The sequence below is a fragment of the Numida meleagris genome, chromosome 5 (genome assembly GCF_002078875.1).
Source record: "Numida meleagris isolate 19003 breed g44 Domestic line chromosome 5, NumMel1.0, whole genome shotgun sequence".
Lineage (NCBI taxonomy): Eukaryota > Metazoa > Chordata > Aves > Galliformes > Numididae > Numida > Numida meleagris.
The window spans coordinates 19,780,754-19,800,014 of NC_034413.1; the positions used below are offsets into that span (position 1 = coordinate 19,780,754).

The 19,261-nt window shown below is 44.4% G+C and overlaps 1 protein-coding gene across 2 annotated transcripts in view; it reads right to left on the reverse strand.

Moving 5' to 3' along the window:
• SYNPO2L (synaptopodin 2 like) overlaps positions 1-19,261 on the reverse strand; it is a 38,396-nt gene that overhangs the window by 9,247 nt on the left and 9,888 nt on the right. Inside the window, exons 2-3 of one of the 2 annotated variants that reach the window (XM_021398049.1) lie at positions 13,470-13,621; positions 10,012-10,673 (exon numbers count right to left, since the gene is read on the reverse strand). In XM_021398049.1, the coding sequence (XP_021253724.1) occupies positions 10,012-10,673; positions 13,470-13,621 (814 nt within the window). Of the gene's footprint in view, positions 1-177; positions 10,674-13,469; positions 13,622-19,261 lie in introns of those variants that run through there. The other variant, XM_021398048.1, reaches the window with a different exon arrangement.

The window sequence follows — 19,261 nt, forward strand, 5'->3', positions numbered from 1 at the left end:
AAGAAAAAGAAAAAGAAAAAGAAAAAGAAAAAGAAAAAGAAAAAGAAAAAGAAAAAGAAAAAGAAAAAGAAAAAGAAAAAGAAAAAGAAAAAGAAAAAAAAAAAGAAAAAGAAAAAGAAAAAGAAAAAGAAAAAGAAAAAGAAAAAGAAAAAAAGAAAAACAATGAGACACTTGTACCTGCATAAGGCTGATCCAAGCTTGAGAAGGCAGAGTCCAGACCTGGAGAGCTGGGCATGTCACAAAACCCGTTTAATTCACAGCTCCCCATAAACAGAGAGAGGCAATCAGAGAGAAGCAAAGCAGTTTCCTGCTGGAGCAGAACCAAAAACTCTGAGGTGTCCAAGCCCTTTGCTATCAGTTCCCCAAGCCTTTTAAAGCCTCTCTTTTGTCTCGTAGGCATTGCTGCCAAAAGCCATGAGGTCACTTTGTCTATTTTTGTCCTCTTAATTTCATCACTGAGCAGTGAGATGGACATTGTCACCTGGCACTTAAGCATTCTCCTTTTTTCCTCCTCCCTCCACTCCCTGGGAAAATAACCTGTTCTTTTTTGTCTTAAAATGAGAAAACATTCTCTCTATTCTCACTGCTTCTGTAGTGCGAGCTTCAGGTGAGAAACTGATTCTAACTGGTACCTCAATGTCCAGCATTTCCATGAACCCTTCAAACAGATGAGGTTAACACATGTCCAGCACAGCAAGGCAGAGAAGGCCACCCAGGAGGAAAGAAACTTTCCTTCCCTGAAACCCTCAGAGAGCACCCAGCTTCAGGCAAATATAAGGAATAAAAGAAGATGAGGAAAGGCTTTCTTTTCCTTTATATATCAATTTCCTTTCACATCTCAGGAGTACCATGACACTGACTCTTGTCCTATACCAGGACTAAGAGACATTTGACAGAGGAGCATTAGGATCCTAAGTGTCTGTAGTGAAGTGGTTGAACTGAATTAAAATGACAAAGGCTGTTACCTACAAGGAAGAGTGTGGCTATGCCCAGGAAGGTTGATGAAGGGTTTGGAGGCCAAGTGTCTTGGCAGCGCCATTCAGACTGAGAGGTGATGAAAGACAAGATGATGACAGTAAGAACTGGGATGGACAAAGAGGAAGGGAACAGTGAATTCTGGGAACACCATCTCTGGTGTTGGTGAGTCTAGAAAAAGGAAGGTCTGACCATAGAATCATAGAATCATAGAATTATTAAAGTTGGAAAAGACCTCTAAGATCATCCAGTCCAACCGTCCACCTACTGCCAACCTTGCCCACTAAGCCCTGTCTCAAATGCCACACAATGCCTCCTAAAATCCATTTGCCATCGCTGAATGCCAGGGAAGATGATTTCCTCAGGCAGAGTTGCTGTAATAGAGACATGTCATGGCTCATACAAAGGCTTTTACAGCAGAAGCAATGAAAGCAACTCATCTCCTTCTTCTCTGATTAATATTTATATACACAGGGATACAATCTCTTTGAGAAAAGCTTGTTGAATCTGATATATGTAATATGCATTTGGAAATGAAAACATAGCTCTGTTGTGCTGAAAAGAATATTAAGAACATTCAAATGGAATATATAAGACAGTAAACAGAAAGATTATGAAACTCTCCTAACTTACACTGATGTGGTGGAAAATTTCTTGAGAAAACATTTTGTTAACTTCAAAAGCACTCAAATTTTGTCCCAAGTTCTGCTGGAATAATCCACAAAAAATAATCTATTAGCCAAAGCCTACAAAGACTTTTCTGTGCACTGATTTAACTAAATCTCACTGAAGTGGAATGAATTAAGTTACTAACTACAGTAAAGAGAAGTGCAAAAACTATACATTTTTTCAGGATAAGGACTCATTACAGAAAATAATTTTAATGTATACTCAAGAAAACTACTGAACAAGAAGGCTTAAACAATGTCAACTAGTGTTCATGTTCACTAGGAAATAAGGCTGGTAAATTTTATTACTAAAGACCAAATACTAGAAAAGCCAATGCCACAGAAAATAAGGATGCTGCTAATTTCAGAGATTAAAAAAATATTTATGTGTGGTGAAATTCTACTTCATCTACTATCTTTTCATATGGGATCAACTAGAATTTTATTCTTCCAGCTATTTATGTTAGACAAGGTCATTTTTCCATGGCTAATGTTGCAAATATCTCAGTAAGTCACTGGGGGATATAGACATTTCATGCTCTTCATATCTGGAGTCCTTTCAAAATAAGATTTGAATAGGTTATATGGGCTTTCCAAGTATATCTCCGTCAAAAGCCAGTCTTTAAAGCTACAGCCAATGATTGATTTGCAAAGAATAAGGAAGGAGACTATATATTCTTTTACTTAAAAGTTGTGGTGGGCACAAAATTTATTTCTCATTCTTGTATCTTTACATACTTTTATCACATAAATTTTGCAAACTGTAAGGCATAAATACTGGCTTTGCCTCCAATTTATCATGCTACAGACAAATGCTTCAGTCTCACAACATTTAAACATCTATCAAGAGTTTAACGTATAGTTTAGTACTTAGCAAGCCAGTATGTTTTTTTGGCTGGTGATTTTAAGAGTTCCAAGAGAGACACTGCCCAATACAATCTCCCGGCTTTAGAAAAAAAAGAAATCAAGCTTTTCTGCAGGTGAATTGACAGCCATGGGGAAAAAAACAAACAAACAAAAAAAACCCCAAGCTTAGTCACTTAGTGGATTTTTGGACCATTTTAGCAATTCTTTGATTCCTACACTGCTGCTGCAGAGCCCTGCTAGGCTGAGAGGGTTCTGAGACATTGCTATGCATGGCTGCAATTAGTCTGTGTATTAGTCTCATGGTATCCTGCTGGAGATCTGAATAACTTGCTCACCAAAAAAATCTCCCTTAGCTGATAGAGAGTTTTCTTTTTTTTTTTTTCCTGAGCTGGATGGAAATGTGTCCTCAGTGCAAAAGGTAGCATATGTGGTCAGCATTCCTATGCTGCCATCTCACACTCAGGCCCTGGACATTCCCCGCACAGTCTTCTACAATAAGAGTGCCAGGACAGCACCTGTTGAATGTACTTGTGAATCTGTCTTTTGCATTTTTAGCCTGATCACCTAAGAAAGGTTTATGCAGTTGTGCTTTGCATCTTTTGATCTATCTGATTCACCCTAGTAGCTTTTGAGCCCATTTGTTAATTTTAGTCCAAACTCACAAAGATACAAAGCTCCTTTGTGTTTACATGAAAAGAGGTGGCTGGACAGAAATAGACCCCACCAAAGGAAGCAGAAAGCCTGAGTGTGATCTTAATTGGGCACCAAAAAATGGAAAACAATCCAAGGATTATGAGTTTCCATTCAAAATATGAGAACTATCAGGCAGATTCGCATCTACTAGAGAATGAGATATCAAATCTGAGACACAAATTAAAAGAACACCAGGATCTGTTAATTCTGCTGCTCACAAATTGTTTGAAGTCTGACAACAGGATAGTACTGATTCATCTTCTCTTCGTCCTTCAGTGTTTCCAGCATGCACACTGGTAATACAGAGAAGCATATGTTCACCATCTGTGCACTTGATTAAGCCTGTGGCACTTGTCATATATTCTTATTATCTAATTGATTTTAGTCCCTTTCTGCAACCTGCCAAGCTCCCACCTCATTCTAAAAATCCAGACTTCCACAAGACAACTATATGTATCTTCCATGCTTTATGGCATCTTCTGATTAACACATCTCAATCTCTACTCAATCTTCAGACCATCCATTAAAAATGGTATTATTGCCATTCGCTATTACTGCTTGATAGGTAAAACACATTCAAGAGAAATAAAAATATTTTAAAACTTTCACTAGGAAGAGTTTGCTGTTCAAAAGCAGATATGAAGACCTGGGAACATTTCTGATCTCCTCAAGTCAGGTAAACCACCTCCCGCCCCAGTGTCCCCCACACACCTGGGTTTCTGAGGGAAGAAAGAGCAGAAGAAAGCTGCAAGGTGTCTGAGCCAGGTCCCAGTTCTGAATAACAGCAGTTTAGGGGCTGTGGGTTGCCCCACAGCACATGCTGCCTGTTCTGTCTAGGTGCAGCAGAACAGATCCTCTAACAGAAGAGAGGAGGGTTGGGATTTTTAATCATCTGTCTTTTCACCAGTCATATAACTTTGAGGTGGAGAGGACATTTGATTGACATATGTTCGTGTTCAAAGCTCCACGGGTGAAAATATAGAGGTAGTACCGCTGGATTTAGAAGCCAAGTGAAACACTACTACCAACTTAGCCAATTAGCTAACCTGACATCATGAGCCATTAATAGTTATGTTTTCTGTTCTATTCTTAGTCAATTGTGTAGTCACCTTACAGTAGTCCCATCTCATCCATATTTCTCTAGTTGGAAAAGTCATGTGGAACCGTATCAGATATCTTACAGAAGTCAACACATGCTGTGTCCACCTTATTTCTTTAGCCACAAAGTATGTTACCTTACTGAACAGGTCACTGTATGGATTCTTTTTTTCATTTTTCATTACTGATCATTTTGTTTTCCATGAAACGTGTTCAGCATAGTGACTTCATTCAGCTAACTGAAGCTAAACACTTTTTAGTCATCACCAAAACCCATGTCTATAAGAAGCATGACGTTCTTGGTCTTTTTCCTTGAGTCTCTACCCATTATTCTGAAGTACTAACCAAGAGCTGAGGACCACTCTGATACACTTTTCAGTAATTCCTTACATTTTATTTCAAGAAGGAATAAGATTCAGACTTGTCCTTTTCAGTATACTCAGTGTATCAAGGTATGCTGAATATTCTCCCCTCTTATTCCTGCTTCTCTTTCATCTATACTAAGGGCCAGTTGCTTGGTTAACATAAGCAGTAGATACACTTATGACAGTGAAGCTTTACAGATTTCTCAACAAACTGATCTCTCTTCCTATGATGGATTTAAGGAAAACTGAAGAATGATATTTATCAAGTTGATGTTTTTCTCCTTCCTACCATTAGTTTACTCTTATTGAGCAATGACCCTGTTATTTAATTGCCCTTTGTCAAAGTCCTTTTATGATTCACCCTTTTATGCCTCTCTCTCCCACATCACTATCATTTTTTCTCATTTCACTGTTGTCACTGAGTAGTTTTGCCTACTTGTCTCCACCTTTTCATTAAGTCCCATGTAACTTCAGATCTGAAGGAAACAACATTGCACAGGAAGAGAGATTCTTGTTGCCTGTTTGCATTATAATTTCTTCCAATTCAACTCTGAAAATCCTGGAACCTAGCAATTATTGGGCAATTTCTGTCTGCCCAAGCAGCTATTACATCAGCCTGAAAATAACACCTCTGTGCTTGTGGTAGAAAATATAAGCCAAAGGTGTAAGTTCAAATGCCGTATTCAAACCTAAAACTGGATGAAAAGTGTTACAGATGCACAGCATTTCTCTCATTGCTATCTTCATTAATAAATGCATTCCAAGCCAAAAAACTGAATATTAATACTAAGTGAGCGATTCATAAGCAAAGGCAGCAAAGGCGTATGACTATATTGCATACACCAGTGTATGTAAATTGATTTCCCTAGTGAAGGCAATTTCCAGGTCAATGCATGATGAAGTGAGATCAGACTCTTCATCAGTGATTCACCCATGGAGGCTGTTGTCTTTGTTTCCCTAGTGGTTAGCTGCTCGCTGAGTAGCAAGGGCCAAGGGCTATTCAACATTGCTTCATACTGCAAGGAGCAAAATTCCTGTAAGATCAATAGTTCAGGTGATTAATTTTAAGCTCCTGGGCCAAGCAAAATGTTTTTCTGTTCTAACTCTAAGCAGACAGGATGGAGACCTAAACTTTTGGGTCTTCTACATTGCAGTGAATTGCAAAGCCACTAAGCTAGCCTACCAACCATGTAACTGCAATTATCAGTCACAGTTGCTGAAGGTGAAAGCCAAATAGAAAATGTGGTGCAGTAAGTTCAAACTGCCATTCAGATACTCTATCTTCTTCACAACTCCTGTGACCCATATGCATTGTAATAGGCCGATAATTGGCTTGTTGCTCTCACGCTCTCTGCAGAGAAATGTGACTACACTGTTAGCAGAGGAAATCTGTAAGACCCTCCAATGAACAGGCAACTTATAAATAAGCATCCTATCTCGTCAAGTGATGCTGCTGTACATCCGCTTCAAACAAGAAGGATTTCCTTTTCTGATATGGAATGTAGCAACTTTGATGAATCTGCTCCCGCAGTCAGGCCCATATAAAGCAGAAGAGGAAATTTCCCCACCCATTTTTCCCTCCCTTCTCCTGCCGTACATGGAAAGGCTCTTGAGTCCTAGGAATTAAAAATAGTCCAGTGGATAAGTTTAAATTGAGATATTTTGAAGCACTTCTTGCACTGACACAAATTCCTATAATGTGATAGCAAGTTAGGGCCAGACTGCTGTCCTGGTATGCTTGTCTTCTGCCAGCAACTGGTATCTGCAGTTATGAGAAAGCCTGAGCTCACTGCACCTGGGAAACAACTGAAGGTTGAGGGTGAGGATGCAGTGCACCTTAAAGAGCAGAGGCAGCTTTGGCTACAGAAGGATCCCAAGCTATGTTATCTCTTCCTTTGTTTTTGCATTTCAGCATAGAAATCGTATCAGGTGTAATCTGGACTGGCCCTTTACAATGAGGATAAACAGAGATCCTAAAGATATGCAGTTTCTCCAATAATTAATTTATTTAAAATGAGCAAACTCTTCTTGCTCTCTCACTTTCCTGAGCAAAGCATGAGGGTGCATAGTAGCCACTGGGTAGCAATGAAAACTGAAGTCTTATTATTTGTAGGGCAAGTTCCCCACACTTCAAGGGTATGTGGCTCCCCACTCTACCCCACCAGTCTCCATCATCAACCCTCTGAGTAAGTTTTGAACAGGCATGCCTGAGTTGTGTGTCCTGTGGGGAGCTGGGATGCTAGAGGTGCTTATCTCAGACTTTGGGAAAAAAATGGGTAAATAACAATATGAAAATTGTAATATGGCAAAAACTTTGGAAAGAGACAGGCTCGAACCTGTTTCCTTGCACCTTTGCTGGGAAAGGAGAGCTACAGCACAGCAGCTGACTACAAACAGGGTATCCTAAGGTGGCACCACCAGCTGCTGCCCCCTCCTCTCTGTGTTTCTTTTGTTCCATCCCATCCCCTGCCAAATCCTCATTCAGGCTGTTTGTAATTACCACTACACTGTGTTCTGCTCCCGAGGTCAAATTGTTGGCTACAGTGAGTAAGTGAGCTACATTTGTTTTGTGTTACTGCTGTTCAAAGCAGGCATCAGACAGCAGTGTCACCTCTGGCAATTGCCAGATAATTTACAACGACTTAGCAAAGGCAGGGAAATAAATTGTAGTTGTCAAAAGTTGGTGAATTTGGTGCAAAAAAAGTGTGTACTGGAGAAATGTCAATCAGATGAAAATCAACAGAAAGTGAACCAATAACAACCAGAGAATAAAGACTGATAATCCTTTATGGTCAGGGTAGGAAAGAGAATGAGGGGAATATGGGAAGCATTCTGCAGTTTCACTAATGTTCTTGAGTATGCAGTCAGCCCAGATCAGAAATTTAACTGTACCTGCAGTTCTGTTTGCCTGGGGTACAGGGAGAGATGAGAAAGGGAGAATGTAGCTTAAGAATGACAGTGAAAAGTTAAAAAGAATGAATACAAAGGAAAAGAGAAATACCCTCAAAATTGGAGAAAACATCACAGGAAGCATGAGAAAGCTGTAGTGGTACATTCTAGAAAGAAAAGATGAGGAACCAGTTCGTTGACAGTTCCAAACAACAGAAAAAAGAAGTTATTCATATTCTTATGGTGTAGTGGTGGAAGCCATAATGAAGTGAAGGTCAGGCTAAGGCAAGGAGGGTGTGCTGAGCAGGCGCACTGGGATTATGTTTAAGCAGTGGAGGTAGTGCTCCAAAAGGCAAACATCTGATTAGGGAGCCAGAACGGTCTTTAAATGTCTCCTGTGTCCATTATAAGTCCTAGGCTCCTATGACTGATCATCTGAGTCATCTACTCTTTGTAACTATTTCTCGGTTTTTAAAAGGTTGTTCAGTTTCTAAACCATGAGCTTGTTTTTGTGTTCCAGTTAAGCAAAACCCAGAAGTCCCCCGTCCCAGACTAGGCTACTGTGTTTTGGATACTGACAAGGAAGGGCAGAGAAAAAGACCTTTAAACTCCTCTAGCTCTGGCTCCATGGGAGCCTGGAGCAAGTGTAGGAGCTAAGCCAATTCATGTCAAAACATCCTTGCAAGACTGCATCTTTCTGGCAATGGCTGCAGTACCTCCAATGGCTATGGCATCTCTTCAAGCAGCCCTGTCGCAGGAGTCAGTGCCTCTCTGCAGTCCCACACCCTCCTGTGTTCCTTCCAGAGGTAGGTGCTCCTTAGCTTTGCTCACCACATACTGAACACCTTTCATCCCTCTTCATTCCTTGCGTCTTTCCTTCCTAGACTTACTGGTTGTTGATCACAAGATTTTTTTTAATGGCTATTGTGCTCCTGCATAACTGGGACATAGTTTTACCTTCACATTTACTGCCAAGATTCCTAACTCAAGAGATGGCTAAGCTGGCCATGTGAATTGCCATCCATGGCAGAACAACTCTTACATGAGGACACTCATGGCCAAAGATAATCCAGAAAGGGGATGAGGGGTGGAGGGGGTAATAGGAGAATAAAATACCATCTCAGTCTGTAATATTTCTAGGAACCCCACCTCTTGCTGGCAATACAGTTGCATCACCTTCTGCCATGGGGTATTATTTTGCCATCAGAAATGTTCTGCATTGAATACCTGGCTTTCCTGGGAGCCTTCTGTGCTGACACTATCCATGGAAATAAGCCTTGATGTAAAGCATTTGCTCATCCGCTGCTAGGACTATCATATGGCAGGGAGCAGCTGAACATGCCTTTCTCACCATTCACCTCATGCTTGTACATTATTCAAATGGGGAAAAAATAGCTTCATCGTCAGAGAGGCTGAAACTGCTGCTTTCTTTGCTCTTCTAGGGAAAGTGAATGTTATAGACTAGGAAGAACTACTACAAGGCACCAAGACAGTTGTACTGCCTAGGAGGGCCTGATATAAAGCACCCAACTGAGTCTGTCCTCAACACAGAGCAGAGCAGTAAGCCAGTGCCCTGCCTGAAGGATGCAGCCTAGATTTGACAGTTACCTCTAAAGAACCAATAACAAAAGAGGGAAGAGTGGCATAACAATAGCTTTGAAACATTATCTGGCCTGGGGAAAAGCTGTCTAGTGTTTGAAGCAGAGAACCAGAAGTTAGAATCTGTGTGTTTTATCTCTGATTCAGTCTAATAACTTTTCTATGTCTCAGTTCCCAGTCTGTTCCACAATTAAGTCAGTTTTTTGAAACCTGCTTAATTTCTAAGCTCAGAGAAGTATAAGTTAATCGTATGACTAAGTGAGACACTCATATGAAAAAAAAGCTATCAATTACCTTGCATTTTAATATTATTTGATAGATCACCACTGTGAAGTCAAATAACATCTTACTCTGCCATCATGTTTGAGTTTGAAATACCATATGTAGCAGAAACCAGGAAAGATATTCACAACTGAGGTCACTTCAGGTCCATCACCCAAGTACTACACTAAATTTTTCAGTGTTTTATTCCACCCAGAAAGGTCTTGAGAGATACCCACCCCACAAGGAACCATCAGATTAACTGATTTACCAGCTCCCACTTGTATTTGCTGCCAGTACCTGAAGTAGATCAATTCTACCATAGCTGCTGCATAGCTGATTGTGTGACTGAAACTCCTAGAAGTGACTCCTAGACTCTAGGCCCTTTCTCTCATCTACTGCTTGGGACATCCTGGGTGATCCAGGCCACAGTGGCAAATGTGCAACGGGAGGCCCATCTCTGCAGGCCTGACTTGGCTCTTGCTTCTTCCCAAGCTGGAGGAGCTAACCCACTTGACATTTGCAGGAATTAGGCTTTTGGAAGGAGATCAAGCATAGGAAGAGGGCAAGGATGTGGCAGGGTGCAGAGAACTTACTAGCCTGCTTGGCTTTCTCCGCGTATGTGGTGGTTAGGTCTTCATCAACCGGATGCTCCACTGGCCCCACCATGGGGATGAGATGGCGCTCTGCTCGGATAGCCTTGGTGGCATGGGGCAGGAGCATCGCCTCCGGAGAAGGCTCACGACCTTCTGTTGAGGATGGCCGCAACTGTCCCTCGCTCTCTGAGAAAGGGGTGTCTGCACGGCTGCCAGGTGGACAGGCAATCTCCCTCTTTGCCACCCCACTGCAGCTGGCCTCCTTGGCTTCCTCCTGCATGGCAGCCTCTGGCAAGCTCTCATATCCGCTCTGCTCAGACAGGGACACCTCGTCTTGGGGCACATCTGCTTTGCTGTTGGTGCTGTCTGGTGGGGAGCGTGGGGTCTTCTTGCGAGCCCGGCGGTGCTTCTCTTGGGCCACGTTGTCTGCATCACTGTCAGTCTCACCATAGTAGGCCTCACTATCCGGTGGGGAGGTGAGGCTCTCCAGGTGCCTCTGTGGCCTACGTGTCTGTGAGGGCTGTGTGGTGGCTGGGGCTCCTGCTGGCCCTGAGCTCAGGAGCTGCGCTGGGGGGCTGAGTGGGGATGGAGGGGAGAGCACTCGGTGCCCTGGGGAAGGGGAGCGCTGAAGCCGCGGGCCGGTCTGGTCCCCGCCAACTGTCCTGTGGGGAGAAGGAAAAGCAGTGAGAGGGGTCTGGTTGGTGGGGGGAGCTGGAAGGAAACTGCATGTGAGGAGGGAGCCTGCTGGACAGGGAAGGATGGAGGTTGAGCTGGTGTTTCAGGTGTCTTTTGTGTGGTACAAATATACCTACAGTGCAGACACCAAGGCCAGACTCATCTCTGACATCAGCTGTGTGCTCTCATCCTGAGTTTCTGCTTCATGACCTTTCTGAAAACCAGGTGTTAAACACTCGAAATCAGAATGTCCTGAAAGCATAAAAGTCTACCGAGCCAGCTTAATCAGCTCCCAGGCATTTCTCCTTGGGAGGTACATTCCTGGATAACAAGCATTTCTCGGCACAGCTGAAAGTGCCCACTCACAGGGCAGGGCCAGGAGGTGGTGCCTTGGCCATCACACTGCTCCAGCAGCTGGAACTGCCTCTTAGAGCCCTGCCAGCTCTGCTGGCCTGTGCATCCTCCATCTTGTTCTAGTTTAGAGTGGGCTCCAAAGCTGGAAGTCAGTGCTGCTTTTTTCCCAGAATTCTAGATGGGAGTAAATAGCAAATACAAGAAAAATACCCAAGTGCTTTTTAGAGATAGGACTCTTTTGGTGGGAAATATCAGACCTGTGGCCAGGTCATTGTGGGACTGCTTCACAAGCTAGCAACCAGCACCTGGGTTTGACAGCTGGGCTGCAGCCATGCTAGCCAGACTAATCTACGCCTTCGGCTTAGACATAGCAAGTTCTAGCCTTTAAGTCAGCTGGAACAATGACATGTGGGGCAAGACAGAGTGGGGCAGGCAGTCCTATTGCTGACTGCCAGAAGGAAAACTGGTTTGGGGAAAGGGCCAGCTCTGTCTTCCCTCTCCTCAAGAGCAAGCCTAGATTTCAAAGGCAGTTTGATTCTGAACCACACAGCTGCGGTTGGGAACTTCTTTCCCTTGCCAGAGTCAGCAGGATTTGTTAGAATTATAAAGGATCCCCAAGTATCTGCCTTCTGAGCATGCATACTGGGAAGCAAGGCAGAGAATATTGCCTCTGTAAAGCTGTGGAGTTCTTGATACCAATTGTTTGTCATCCAGCCTTTGAACTGTGAAAAATTTATATTCATGTCAAATGTAAACCTGGTGGAAGCTAAGTGTGGGGCAAATTTCCTGACAGTTTACTTATTTTAAAAACATTTATATTATGAACTCTTACTGGGGAGAAAAATGCAAAGCTCCCCAAGCGAAACAGAGATGTCCTTTCTCTTCTTTAAATAAATAAACAGATAACTGAAAAGCATTGCTGCTTATAAGCTATTTTCTGTTGTTCTGCACTATCCACTCAGGTCTCAATATTCCTCCTGTCTCCTTACAAACATTCCACAATAGAAATACACATATGACCTTGCAGTCTTCCAGCTACCTGTCCTCTCTGAAAGGAGCTGATTGGTGTTGTCCCTGGGAATATAGATATGAAGTGTTAATAAAAATATGATGAGAAAGCAATATTTGATGAGTTCTCCACTACTCCAAAATGAAGCCAATTTTATTCATTGGTTATGTTATTCTCAAGCCATCTGATATTGGCTCCATGCACCCTGCGAGAAGCCTGTCACTTTGCTAATTCAAAGTGTGCTGATTTTGGCCCAAAGAATTTGCCTGGGCACCTGTTGGCTGCCGATGGGCTCCAAAGGGGTGAGATAAGGCCTTGGCTAGGGACCAGGCGCTATTCTGGCCACCCTGTTCAGGGCTCACTCATCCCAATTCATCACAGTCAGCTGACAGAGTGAGCACATCAGAAGGCACCGGCACCTTTCCTGTAGCCAAGGGAAGTAGCCTACATGCTCCTGCTTTCCTTCCTTCCCTGAGCACTGCCCTCCTCGGCCCCCAGTATACAGATGCCAGCAAGCAGGGCGGCTCTCCCTTCCCTTTGCTCACAGTACTCTGTCTTCTCAGGGCTGCAGAGAATTACATCTCCCAGATCCCTTCACCAGGGCCTTATTTCCTGAGGGCAGCTTCTGTTTTGGTGGTAGTGTGAACTAGCTAGGTCCTCACACAGCTTTGCTGCCTTCATCTTTACCTGACTGATTTACAGTTTGGGCCTCATCTAACATGCACTGAAATACTGGGCTAGCTTTCACACAGGTAGAAACAGTGAAGTTACTGGGACCACGTGAACACTTAAAATTTGATCCTTGTTTCTAATATTCTGCTGGATTGGAGACCTCAGCAGAGATACATCTTCCCAGAAAAAGGGACTCCCCTACCCACCTCTTTGCTTTGTATAAGTCAGTTCATATCCTATTGGACTACAGTGGCCTGCTGTAGCAAATATTCAGGTAATCTTTGTGTGACTCTTTGTACTGGCTCAGTTATCCAATATACAGTCAAATCCATTTCTGCAGAAGTTTTTACCCAGAATGAACTGGAGACTGTTAATTTCTGAGGTGAACTGCCCTATGTCAACTGTTTGGTTGGAGACTACATTGTTCATTCTTAACAGCATATTTCTCACACGGCAAACATTTTCTTCCAACCTGAGAGGCCAGGGCATGGATATATGCAGTCTGTTCAGCCCCAGTACTAGGCACTTGGAGAGCAGCACAGAGATAGTGCAGAACTTTTGGATGGCCACGTGTTAGCCATGGGAATCTCCTCCTAGTACACTTCACGGTATAGAGAAACCAAAGGCTCCCTGCTTGCCTTCCTCCCGCTGGATGTGGAAAGCTGCTGTGCTGGATGGAGCTGCTGTGCTGGATGAAGCTGCCCTGCTGCCTGTACTGTCACAGCCCTGGTGCTTGGAAACAGCTTACCTTTTCACTCGGATATTGAGCATACCATTGGAGGAGTCGATGATCTGCATGGCAGAAGCATGAGAGAGGCCAGCACATGACTTCCCATTGATAGATACCAGCACATCATTTTCCCACAGGCCTCCACGGCACGCTTTGCTTCGCTTTCGGATCTGGAAAACACAAGAGAGAGGACAGGGATGTAAGGAAGAATGGTAGCTATTTAGTTCAGTTGCTTATCTCCTGCTGGCGCTTCTATTGCTCTCTCCCTGAAGGAATAAAATAAAGCCTAAGACAACTGCACTGCCAGGTTGAAGGACCAGTTCTCATGGAAGACCAGTCCCCTGTGCCCTTCTGTTTCTGTGTTCCCTGTACTTGATCCAGCATAGGCTGAACCTGAACACCAACTCAGTCTGAGTCCTTCACTGCAAATTTAAAACTTCGGAGTACCTCGCTCTTGACCTCTCATTCCCTATTTCTTAAGTTGCCTGTGTTTCAGAGAAGGAATGGGAGCTTATTCCAGACTCTCCCTAGACACGGCTGTGTGTCAGGATTCCCAGCTGTACCCCTGACTGTGCTTCTGTGGTGTGATCTCTGACACGCACAGTGCGTCCCTGTGGATGCAGGAGAAGCTGACAATGGGAGGAGTTGGGGGCTCTCTGGCACTTCCTGCTGTCAAGAATTCCTGCTCAGGTGGCTTTGGCCAACATATTTCTGGACATTCGCATCAAGCCACATGGCGTCCTGTTACACAAGTGTAAATTTGGAGTAAACCTTTAGCCTTATCAGGTGTTGTGCAGGATATGCATCGCTGTATCTGAAAATGGAGTCTGAGGCTCTAGTTCCAGACCAGTGTGCAATCTGGCCTCTTGTGGCTATCATACACCAAGCATTTACACTTTCTCCTGTTCCATGATACATCAGTTAAACTTCTCATTGAAACACCCAACGCAGTCTAGGGTTCCTGCTGGGGCAAGCAAGCAAACCAGATGTCCACTCAGCTCAAAAACACAGACCTCTCATGTAGATAGGCAGTGGGACAACCTTCTTATACGACAGCTTGGCACTCAGCTTTGCACTTACTTTGCACATGCAAGAACAGTGAGACAAAAACACTGGGTAAGAGCAAATCAGGCCCAAACATGCTAGATTTGTAAATGCTTCTATACATTTTCTTCAAATATTGCAGTTAAGTGAGAAACAAATCTGTGCAGAGTTGTTTGACAGAGGATGCAGTGAAAGAAGTGTGGCAGATTCTGCAGAGATGTAATGCACTGCAAGGCACCATCTCCCATATCTTACAGCTTTGCAGCTCAAGCAACTGGACTCAGACAAAAACCTTTGGGAGTTTGTGGGGAATTGTACAAGCTTCTTTGCCCACACCCCCATGGAAGGAGAAGGAGATCTGAGAGGATTGTTACTCTGCTGTCATTCTCTCAGGGGCAGGAGAGAGCTGAAGCCCTGAGGACATCCCTTGGCACGGCTGGCTGGTCTCAGGGCCCAAGGCTCTGCACCAGCAGCATGTGACCAGGCTTAGTCCTGCCCACCCATGTCAAGAGGCAAGAGCAGTACTCCTTGTAGGTCAGCCTGTCATCAGGACTGAGAGGAGCTGAGGAAGAAGATGGAAAGAGGGGGCCTATGCTCTGAGTTTTTTGTAAGTTCACTGGCACTTTATCCCTCTGTAGCCTGTCCAGCTTGACCCCAAATTTTGTCTGCATGCTTAAAATAGGGATTTACTCATCCCAGCTGCCACATTCATCAGCTTCTGTCATCTTAGCCTTTTATCTCTCTCCTTGTTAATATAAACCAGGAATGAGAACATGTGGGTCTGTAACGAACTACTGCTGAAGAACTACTTTTCTGCTGTTACAGTACAAGTATTGCTTCCTGATACTCCCTTGAAGTGCAGCTGTTAACTAAGAAGAGATAGCAGACAAGTTTTCCAGTGCTGCTTACTGGGACAGCAGCTAATGCGGAGCATTAGGGTTGGGTCTGTAGGGAGAGTGAATGAAGGTGTCTCACTGGTATCACTCAAAAGGACAGCTGCTGCTCCATGGCCAAGTGCTTTGTGCTCTGCACTGCATTGCAACATACTTACTGAGTATCTCTCTCAATTATGGAACAAGGAAGTGGGGGTAAAATGCTGTCAGGAGGTTCTGTGAGCATTCCTTACATCCCATAGTACTCCTCCATGCTCACTGAAGCCAGCTGGCTCTGGGCTGGTGACCACAAAGACCGGGGGCTTATGAGCTTCCTGCCAGCCCTTGGGCCCTGCAGGAACCTGCAGGGGAGCACTTGGCATTCCCAGGCCAGCAGGCAGGCAGGCAGCTTCCTGCTGCTGCTTCAAGCACCTTTAGGTCAGAGTAGGCTGCTGGGACATATGCTGCCCTGTGTAGGCTGAGCAATGCCAAAAAACAACGCATTCATTTTGTGGCAAACAGAGGTGCCAGCCCAGCAATTCTGGCTTGCTCTGTGGTCAGAATTTACCAGGGCAGCAGAAGGCTCACGTGCAAAAGTAACTGTGGTGACTTCAGTGCTGCTGTGGAAGCTGCAAGCTAGCTCTATAACTCAGGAGGAGACTTCTGCCTGTCTCCATTCCTCCTTGGGAAAGCAGGACCAGTGGCCAGCCCAGAAGAGACCTGCAGAGTCTGAAAATAGCATGTAAACGTTCCTGGCTGTCAATCTCCCACAGGTTTATAAATCTTCCCTTGGAACTTTACAAATCTGCTTCCCAAGGGCAGAGAGAAACAAGCTATTCACAGCTTCGTTGTAATGACAACTCCTGCCCTCCTGCCCCCACTGCATTTGCTGGAGAGGAGAAATGCAGAAGGGGAATCTGCAGAGTGAGGAGGATAACAGCGTGCCATACAGAAAGGATGGGACCTAATGCACAGCTTCGTCAGCAGAGTGCAGTCTGTTGGAGGCCCGGCAGCCTCTGGACAGAGAGCAGCACCAGCCTGCCAGTTAGTGTATTACTGCCAGCACAGTGCTATGGAGACCTTGAACAACACCCTGCCGCCTGCACACCTCACTCTCAGGGAGGGCAGCACCGAGCCCTTGAGGCCCCAGGCCAGGCTGGCAGCCCACGCCGCAGGCCAGGCTCGCTGCCCACCGTGAAGGTCAGGCTGCCCTCATGCTCACTACTAGCTCCCCATGTCCAGAAGGTGCCCTCTCCTGGGCACCCAGCAGCCTCATGGAGTGCCACTGATGGGAGCTGCTTGCATAGGCTGTGGGCAGAAAGGATGTGACACCCAGCAACTCTTCTGAAGGGTACAGGAAAGGGGGGGGAAGAATCCTTCTGGAAGGATGGGACAAGTGGCATTTCAAAGAGAAATCCCCTCTGCTTTGTGGAGCAGACCCCTGAGTGCTTCCTTGTGCAAGCGAGAGGCAGCAGTGAGGGACTGAGAACTGGCCAGGGGTAGCTCTGTGGAGCCACACTATCTGATCTCCTGCAAGGACTGACCTCCTCCTTTGGTGGGAAGACCCCACAAATTCTCTTGTAACTACTTATACTTTCTACTCCTTGCCTCTGTAGGCACCTCCCTCCCCATGGTACACCTTGGTTCATGTGGGAGAAATGTCCTCCTTAGATTATACTGAAGGAGGGTAGATTTAAATCTCAGGAAGAAATTCTTTATTATGAGGGTCATGAGGCTCTGGACTAGGTTGCCCAGAGAAGCTATGGATGCTCTATCCCCAGATGTGTTCAAGGCCAGGTTGGATGGGGCTTTCAGCAACCTGGTCTAGTAGGCACTATCCCTGCCCATGGCAGCGGGGTTGGAACTATGTAAGTTTTAAGGTCCCTTCCAACCCAAACCATTCCATGATTCTGTGATTTCAGCTGCATTTATGGAATTCCAGTTTCAGAGCCTTACTGATTTATGCTACTGGAAATATAAATCAGTGTGGAATACTGGAACTATAAATTAATGAAACACATTTGCACAGAAGATTGTTCCTCTCACTGCACTCACACCAGAGCCTTGTGTTGTGATAAAACAGCTCTTGTCAGAGTGGTTTAGTTGTCTACAGCACCTATGTACATGCAGGTATGTTTCCTCTTTTCCTTTATTACATTGCCCTGTTCTTCTAATTAATCACATTGAATCAGGTGGGAGAGAAAGGACAGAAGCAGCTGAGAGCAAAAATGAAAAGAGTGAATGCAACAAATGAGAAATACAAGGAAAAAGTAAAGGTGCTGAAGGGAAGACCAGTGCTAGACCAAGAAGGCTAGGACTAGGATCTGGCTGTAGAAGAATTTTCTTAGCGCAGCCCTGAAGAGACAAAAGGACATGCTGGTTATTAGCTGTGTCTCGGGTGAATTCAGCCTAGCTTTTGGGAACAGAATGCAAGGGAGAAGGGGTCAGATGCAGCTTGGCAGCATCTGTTCTTCAGTATGGACTATATTTAGGTGGTGGCATGTGGGGAGTGAACACACGCTGCAATGCTAAGAATAGAATAATCCCGATAGTAACTCAATGGCTTCACATCTTGCCTGAGCATATCCCAGGGAACCTGTTTTGAAACTGCAACCATCCTCTCTGCTGGCCACTACACTTTCTTTATAAAAAAGGTATTTTGCTATGGGTAGTCAAAAGGGGTCTGCAGTGCCTTTCAGGAATGAACTGTAATAGACACTTCCCCCTTGTGTCTCCAAGGCACTTCCCACCTCCTCCCTCATAAGCAGAGCACGATCTATACAGCAGAAAGACAAGATTACATTACTGGTCTTCCACCTAATCTCTAAAATCTGTCCAGCAGCAACCAAGCAAACTCAAGCCAAGTAAGAGCTGTATACTGACTACAACTGGTCTTTCTGCTTCCCCTCTCTGTTTGCGTCTCACATCACAGGGCTGCCCTCCATGCAGCACTCCATGGCAATGTGGCAGTATTTAAATTTCATTCCCAGCTAAGTGAAATGTAGTCTTGTCACAGGGTTCCAGTGGACAGGTAAGAACTGCCCTGCTGTATAAAGCAGTATAAAGCACTACTGAAAGGGAATGAACTCAGGCAGGATCTGAAGAGCTGACTTACATCTGTGTTTGCTCCTCCCAGAACCACCTGCTCAGCTGAACCACAAACACAGCAGCTGCAAGAGAAGAAGCAAACACCTTCCGTCTCTTCTTCTTTGGGCACATCATTGCTGACATCAGTTTGGTTACTGGAGCAATTTGGTTTTCTTCCAGGACGAGGGCCTAATCTTTTACTTGCGCAAGGAAAGATACTCCTGTGGTTAAAGCACTAGACTGGCATCCAGAAGACCTGGATGAGTTTTTGTATGACCCTGGAGAAAACTCTCAGACTGTGAGCTGTAAATGACAGCAATCTGGTAACCAGGAATTATTTCAGTAATCATTTGCTCTGACTCTTTTCTTTGTCTCAGCCGCTCACCTGAACATAAAGATCCAGTAGGATAGTTTTTCTATGCCTTGCCTATTAAGGATCTGAATAACATCATATCTTCATGGCAATGCTGTATTTTTATTGGAGAAGAATATTCACTCTAAGCTATTATAATTACACTAATTATTATAATTATATTTCTTGATTTAGTTCCAATAACTTCCTGCCCAAACAATTTGATCCACCTTAAGAGGTGCCACTGCATGAATTGTCTCTTGGTAAAGCAGATCTAGTGTTCCTGCAGACCTATGTCAAAGGTGATCCAAAGTGAAGGTGAAGTAGGAGGTGTTTATCCAGAGAAAGAAGGGAGAAAACAGACATTTTCTGGAATAGTAAATGAACACAGAAAGGGAGGGTGGTGAAATAAGGTATCTTGAACAGCAGGACAGATTGGGTGGTTTCTGGGCAAG